The 7,869-nt window shown below is 37.2% G+C and overlaps 1 protein-coding gene across 11 annotated transcripts in view; it reads left to right on the top strand.

Moving 5' to 3' along the window:
• LOC116847852 overlaps positions 1 to 7,869 on the top strand; it is a 31,515-nt gene that overhangs the window by 3,481 nt on the left and 20,165 nt on the right. For 4 of the 11 annotated variants that reach the window (XM_032823303.1, XM_032823302.1, XM_032823308.1 and 1 more), the window contains 3 exons: positions 6,209 to 6,389; positions 6,716 to 6,785; positions 7,791 to 7,861. In XM_032823303.1, coding sequence (XP_032679194.1) covers positions 6,232 to 6,389; positions 6,716 to 6,785; positions 7,791 to 7,861 — 299 coding nt within the window. In that variant the 5' untranslated portion in view covers positions 6,209 to 6,231. Of the gene's footprint in view, positions 1 to 66; positions 569 to 1,128; positions 2,327 to 3,673; positions 5,930 to 6,208; positions 6,390 to 6,715; positions 6,786 to 7,790; positions 7,862 to 7,869 lie in introns of those variants that run through there. The other 7 variants (XM_032823309.1, XM_032823305.1, XM_032823304.1 and 4 more) reach the window with 7 other exon arrangements.

The raw sequence follows: 7,869 nt of genomic DNA, 5'->3' as shown, positions 1-7,869 counted from the left end.
TCTCTCTCTCTCTCTCTCTCTCTCTCTCTCTCTCTCTCTCTCTCTCTCTCTCTCTCTCTGTCCGTGATAATTTTAGAAAGGAACCGACAATTGCGCCAATCGTGACCGTTCAATCGAGAGGTGCCTGTCCAAGCGAATTAAAGGCTCGGAGATTTGTTCCGGAGTAAAGTCTTTCGTCGCCTCTCGGATTCGCGTCTGGAACGCAACTCGAGAAAGATCGTCGACTCCCTTGGTGCTGAGCTTCATTCTTACGAATTACGAGAGATCGTACCTCTTTCCCGTCGCCATCGTAGCTCGCGTACTTGGGGAAGTGATCGCAATTATTGTTATCATTATTACATGCAGTCGCCATTGTTCGACAAACGAGCACGACTCCGTCTAGCTCGGATCTTGTGTAGTTCTGGCAAGAGAGATTTTACGGCATTCCGCGTGTAGACAGGCAAGCGGAGTTCGTCGCTTTTTATCTCGGTGTCACCGCGAATCGTGAAATAACTCGGCGAGAGAGAGGAAGAGGAGGAGGAGAAGGGAGAGAGAGAGAAAGAGGCGGCAGATTTTCTCGTAATATCAGGCTGGTGAAAATTTTATTGTCATTCTACGTTAGTGACACGGTTTACGTAACGAGTGACGTGTTGTCGACCATAATTACTTCTGTGGGCGTCACGTGGCATATTTAGCGTTCGCAGCATGCGCTATTTCTGCGTATACTTTCTTCGATTATTTAGAATCGAGTATACCTGACAGTAGTCGCGTTTAGCACAATTATAGTGACTAAATAGCTTTGTTTTTACTCGTTCGATTGATTGGCTAACGATTTTTCTCGACTACGAATATATCTTTCGACATGAAACAATTTTTTATTCCTGAAACGTGCCGGTTAAACGAGCAGTTACTATGAGATTATGATTTTGTTTAACAACAGTTCCATGCAGACGGCGATAGACACTTTATTTCGGAACAATACACTTGGGCAAACTAGTGCCCTAGCTACCCAGAGAGACCGAGACAGAGCAGAGAAAGAGAGAGAGAGAGAGAGAGAGAGAGAGAGAGAGAGAGAGAGAGAGAGGGAGAAAGAGGGAGAGGGAGGAGGAGGGATAACTCGATCGTAGGTAAGCCTGGTGATCGTGCTATGCAGCTGCTCGTCTTTACTCGCCAGCATTTGCTCACATTCACTGTAGGAATCGTTCGTCTGAACGCGATCTCGGATTGTCTAAATGTTAAGAAACAGTGGATCTTGTGTTTTCTCTCCGGTAAAGAGATTAGGTAGCCCGATATCCTCGAGGTTTTCGCGCTTATCGATTCAAACTCTTCGACCTTCTTGCCGTTTTAGTAGCAGCTATTGAACTGTAATTTTACCGTAATCGTATGCGTCATATTGGCGAATCTCGGACGCTTTGATATGTCGCCAAATATTTTCCGCACTAGTGGAACTCCGATACTTTAATTTCGTAACGTTGTTCGGAACATTCACAAGGCAAGCAGGTTTCAATTCCAACGAAAATCTATGTGTATCAGTATTGTCATGTCTAACTTCGAGAGTATTGAGTTTTCGGCTAGCCATCTTGTTTAGTTGAACATTCGGAACAGTCCGATTGACAGCGCTGCCTACTTCCGAAACGGAAATCGAGACAAGTAACGAGCTACCTTAACGTTATTCGACAGTCGCGCATCCTTCGTCGTCACTAACGGTCACATGAGCGGCTCTTACCCTCGACGGTATAAAATTATTATCGGTTATTTTGTTGCATTTGTGTGTGTGAAAAGCAAGTCGGATATGCCAGAAACTAAGGTCTCGACCTTGAGTGCAGAACGTGATACTGTGTCACGGAAGGAATAAACGCATTAAGAAGACAAACTCAGAATATCGAGGAGTTAGAAGTTTTAGAATCTCTCAGAAGTAGATCACTCACAGAGCAGAGCTTAGTTCTCACGTCATCACGAAAAATCGAAATTCCTTGATGTCGAGCTATGCAGCTCCCTAACTGCTGAAACCTACCTATATACGCCGCCATATTTGTCACGTTCACATACTCGCGCCATCTATCGAAAACGTTGAACTTCCACTGGCGACTCCGTTTGCTGTCTCTCTTCCACCTCACGAAATCGTGAAACTACACACGGTAGATGCGCAGTAAAACGTGACGGAGGAAAAGAGAGACAGAAAATAGAAAGGAAGAAAGAAGCAGAGTGAATAGAGCGAGAGAGAGAAAGAGAGTGTGTGTGAAAGAGAAACGCGATATAATAGAAGAACATCTCTCACACACGGTGTAACAACGTAATAGACCGTATTGTGGTGGTTTCGATTATTAAGGTCTAAACATATCTGACGGTATGTATGCGAAAACTTACTCGTGTTCCGTACAAATTATGTCGCGACGACGAATCTGAGCAGTTGAATCGCTCATACAGACTGATACTCTACACGTCCCCGAGAGACACTCGTCGAAAGTGTCTCTTGAGGTTATCAAAGTCCACAATTTCAACTACCTCATTGTGCACTTCGATGACTCATTTGCTCTGAACTTATGCCTTACATTGATTTTATGTCCAATCAGAAGCTGCCACGTTCTTTTGATAATTTCAAGGACAATTTTAGCTGAATTTGTTTTTCATGGCTTCTCTTCCATTTTGTCCTTTATTTATCTAATATGAGTTTCGTTTTCAAGCAGATTTTACGCGAGTGTCTTCATCGGAGTTCACATAAAATTGTGCTAAAGTGCAGTTTTACAGACAAAACGATAGATGTGTACACAAAGTGCTTACACAAAATTTTGAAATACGATGGCGTTTCAATAGACGTCATCTTATCGTGCTGCTTTTTCGTGTTAAACGTATTGATAATAATGGTATTCAAATTATATTAAAGTTTACTCAAGGTGTGGAAAAGAGAGAGAAAGAGGGGAGGGGCAGAAGAATGAAATTTCTTCATAAAGAATGTGAATATACACAGAATTTCCCAAGATATTGGATCCTTGCAATATTCAAATATAAGATATATACGAAATATAAAATATATATATGCTCACTATGTATATTGCGTGCGGATTCACACAAGTTGAATAGCGTTTCCGGAATATATTGTGCGACCCACTCGCTCTCTCACGCAAGATTGTATCTTATCGCCACAAGTAGAACAGTAAACGCAAGAGTATGCGAATTGTGTATTACTTTTTACTGAAACCATTATATGATGGGTTTTTTTAAACAAATCTCACGTTTTGTTCTATATTGAAATAAAGAAATGGAAGAATTTATGAATATAAAAAAATTAATTTATTATTTATTTTACAATATCATTAATATTATATTAATTTATATATATATATATATATATATATATATATATATATATACACTTTTATTATCATAAAATATTTACTGTCCAATCAAGCGACATTTATATACATTTCATTAAAACAAAAATTAATACAAAAAGTGTGACGCAAAAGTTAACCTACAATGCCCGGGAGATATCGAAGAAAATGTGTGTGTGTGCGTGTGTGCGCGTGCGTGCGTGCACGCGCGCGCGTGTGTGTGTGTGTACTTATATATAGTAAGTATATATATACTTATATATATAAGTATATATATACTTATATATATAAGTATATATATATATATATTATATATATGTATATATGTATATATATATACTTTCTTCGATATCTTCTGGGCATTGTAGGTTAACTTGGCGTCACTTTTTATATTGCTTTAATGAAATGTATATAAATGTCGCTTGTTTGAACAATAAATATTTTTTGATAATTTTATCATTACTGGAGCAAGGATATATGTTGTAACGTGTTATTCTCGCAAAAAATACAAAAAATACAGTTAATTAACTTGTATTATCACACAACTAAAACTTTAAGGCACGGTTTTTCAATAACAGTTTAAACTTGGATTCAAGTTTAAACTCCATTCAAACAATGCGTTTGTTTTGTTTAAACAGAGTTTAAGTAAAAATCTAAGTTTAAATTATTATTGAAAAAAGCCGGCTCTAAGACTTTAAAGTTTTTAAACCAAATTATTATACGGAATAATTTTTATTGAAAGAAAATTGTTCTTTTCGTGTCACAAGCACTCCACCACCGGGTGCGAAGGGGTTGATTGGATCAATATCCATCTCTTTTTACCCCTGCAGTACTACCATGATTAGCTATAGTTATGGTGAAAAAGTTTACTATTATCGTGAAACACATATACACTAGGGATATCGCATTACTTGCGTTAGTACGTACGCCTAATGCGACTGCGTGTACTATATACATGGTGTCCTATAAATAGCGAATTTGTAAAAATTCCAAAATTTTGTAAATACATGATTATAGTATATATTTTCTTTTATGGAAAATAATGTGATAATTCTAAATACAAAGTCATGAAAGCGACGAGTATTTAGTGCGAAATTGACTGCAAAGCGATATATTACAAGACAATCGCACCAAGTGTAAAATACAATTTGAATTGAAAACAAAATTAAAAATTACGACGAATAAAGCTGCTTTTGCACAAATTGATACTCTGTACACGGAGAAAACAACTCCGTATAACTGAATTTTCTGTTGCTCAGATCAGATGCGGGAATTAGATAGAAAAATTCGGTTGTAGAAACAGAAAGATTCCCGCAGGATGTTTTTACTCAGTTGCTCAGTTTTTATTCAATTGCTTTCAGTTATCTCAACCGAGTTTTAATGCAACTGGATATTGAGACGAATGTTTTCTGTTAAATAACAGTAACAGAGATATTTCTCGTTAACGAGTTTTTCATGTGATCTCTGTTCACGAGCTAAAATTTCGTTTTCGTGTAGGAGCGAATGTTCTTCGCGACTTTGAATTTAGCCGAATTGTTTGATAGAACAGGACGAGAGGAAGATCACTCATTAAATCCAATGCAACGTGTGACTTATAGCTCACCCCGTACACATTACAAGCACAGGTGGTGGTGACAAAGCGTGCAGAGAGTATCGTCGGAAAATAATCGATCGTCAGAACGAGGGTACGTGTTGGTCGAAGTACGACATGTATTCATTCAGTCCCTTTGACGAAGCTTGGACGCTCGCCGATGTACACTTTCTCCAGCTTTCGGCTTTTTGTGTATACATATATAAAAGAAGCATAATTTATTTAAAGTGACTTGGATATTCATAGTATCCGCGATCTACATTTAGAGGAAGAAACGACGTTCATGCAATTATTGTGTAATATATTGTATATCACAAAAACGCAGCTCAATATCGGCCGGAAAGGAAGAGAAGGAGGAGGAATAGGAGGAAGAGAGAAAAAAAGAAGACTTATGCAAACTGCATAAATTGAATAGCTTGATATCGCTATGTGACACATATATTCGTTAAACGAAAATAATTGTGTAATAATAGTGTACGACAAAAACACGACATTTTTATAACTAACATTTACAACATTTTTTCTCCGCTATGTATCCTGCCATAAAACTTATCGATGCGTGAAGATTCAGCGAAGAGGATATCTTACTATATGCAATATTTTACGTCAAATAGAATCTGATCGACGATACAATTGCGTTTATTGGTATGTAAGAATTTTGTTGTTTACATGCGTATGCTGTTTATGCACAACCGAACGTAGATCCAGTGGTTCATAGAAGCACTAGCACGACGAACGACAAGAGTAACAACATCTGCGAGGGATGGCGTTTATCGAATTGCCTCTCTGCTTCTCTTAAGGCTGAAGCGTATTTGAGATGCGCGAGTAAATCATCATTGGATTGTCCGTGAAGAGATTTCAAGGCTCTGTTGACAGCGAAGAATGCATCTATCTCCCCGTGGTCTAATCAAAAGTTATACAAATTGACAATTAAGAACAAAAATTGCATTTAACTATGCCGAGTTTCAGTCGAGTCGTAGTAATTGAGGTGTCACGTCCTACCATGTACAACGATAATTGTGTGGACGTAAGTGTCTCGACGAGGATCAATGCGCTACGTGAAATATTGATAATAATGACGGCAATGGAATACTCATTCTCATCGTTGTTATTGATCTCTCTCTGTCTCCTCTATCTCACTATGCGTACACAAAGCACCAATTTCCGAGAAGTAATTCTTGAGACCAAATTGTTTTTTTTATTTTATAAGCACAACAAATGACTACTTATAAGTTAAATAAACGCGCAGTGATGATTAATTTGATAAGGGAAAAGAGAAAAAAAACGTTTTTTTATCTGAACGCAGGTTGACCGAATACAACGAACGAGATGGATGAATACGACAAGAAATTTGCAGAAATGCAAAAGTACATTCCATTCTTGGAAGCGATGATCGAGAGGCTACAAAACGTTAAGGACAAATCTCGGGAGATTCAGTTACAGAAAATGCAGAGTCTACATGGGATATTATCGAATAGCAAGCGAAAGTATGTTAAGCAAAAACTTACATACAATCACGCACATATACATGCGTTACATTTAAATTATGGCCAAACGTTGCAAATATACTGCTCTTGTGTCGGTATAGAACATGCACGGATTGCACGGTATAGAACTTGTTAATTATATGATTTATATATTAAAAATGATTCACAATTACCATTTCAAAATTCAACAGCGCAATGCAATTGTAAACAGTTGATAGCTGCTCTATAGTTAACGTTGTCCTAAAGTAGAGTATAGCAAAGAATATTATATACAATCTACGATTCAAGATCTTCTTTCATATTTATGTAAAATATTCTTGTCAAAGCAGGCTACGAATTGAAACGCTGCAGCGATGTGAAGATGTTCTACAGAAACTGCACAATAGAGTAGAAAAGGTAAGTACGCTGATGCACATGTATAGATATACCGCTTGTCTCGCTATATATGTATATTTCTGTATATATCTTCACGTTTTCTCTCTGTCTATTGACGAGATATGTGAGCAAGGTATGAAACGACGTTAACAAATTCAATCTAGATCGTTCTTCTTTCTAATAAATAGTTTGTAGTTTGGTAGATACAGGCGCGATGCGTATTTCCAGAAAAAAAATGCGCGAAAACGTTCACGTAACATTCTTATCGTGCTCACATTTTTCAATGGGTGTGCATTAATTCATATTGCACTGTCACACACAACTTAAAATCTACCTGCACGTTGTGCAATCTGTATAGTTTGATATTGTCCAGACAGACGGAAATGCAAACTTTTAATGTATACTTTGGGGCATTATTGTAACAACATAGCGTGTTTAAAATACGCCTGTTTGAAGAAATACTCCATATGTTATATTATAATTTTCACCAAAACATTAATTTCTTATTACTGCAACAATTCCGAATTAATTATGCTCCCTTCCCGGCAAAATAAGCAATAATTTTTATGGTATCAGGGGTGTGACTTCTTTTATATACCTATAATAAACCAGTTATATGAGTATTTCGCATATTTATGCTAGTCACTAAGCAGATAATATATCGAAATACGTCTATCTGGGCATCTTATGTTACATGTGTACTTGGATTGCAATCAAATGTATGAATATTATGTATAACGTTATCAGGGTGTGATACAATCTATAAAAAGTTGAAAAGTTGCATTTTGTTCTTTCTGTCTTAAGGCATCGCACGTAAATGTTACACACAATAAAAAGCAAAGAACACAGTAGTGATTTTGAACGAATATCCTTTTTTCCTGTTCTTTTTGGAGAATTTGACCGAGTCTTGGTTCTTTACATCCGTTATGTTGTCCTTTTTGCTATTCTCTTATACTTTCGAGTGTTTTCAGGCTTCCGTAGTGCATGTATGGTTTTTGTATTTTAATTATTCTAATCCGATATGAGTTTCAGGGAAATGCACCTGGTTTGCAATTACCAACTAAACGAAATGATGGAAGCATTTTGCAACCTTCCACGTAAGTAT

The sequence above is a fragment of the Odontomachus brunneus genome, unplaced genomic scaffold (genome assembly GCF_010583005.1).
Source record: "Odontomachus brunneus isolate Ranch 3 - 2012 unplaced genomic scaffold, Obru_v1 Obru_scaffold_083, whole genome shotgun sequence".
NCBI classification, from domain to species: Eukaryota; Metazoa; Arthropoda; class Insecta; order Hymenoptera; family Formicidae; genus Odontomachus; species Odontomachus brunneus.
Note: the sequence above shows the minus strand (reverse complement) of the source record. Positions and strands in the feature narration are given on the sequence as shown.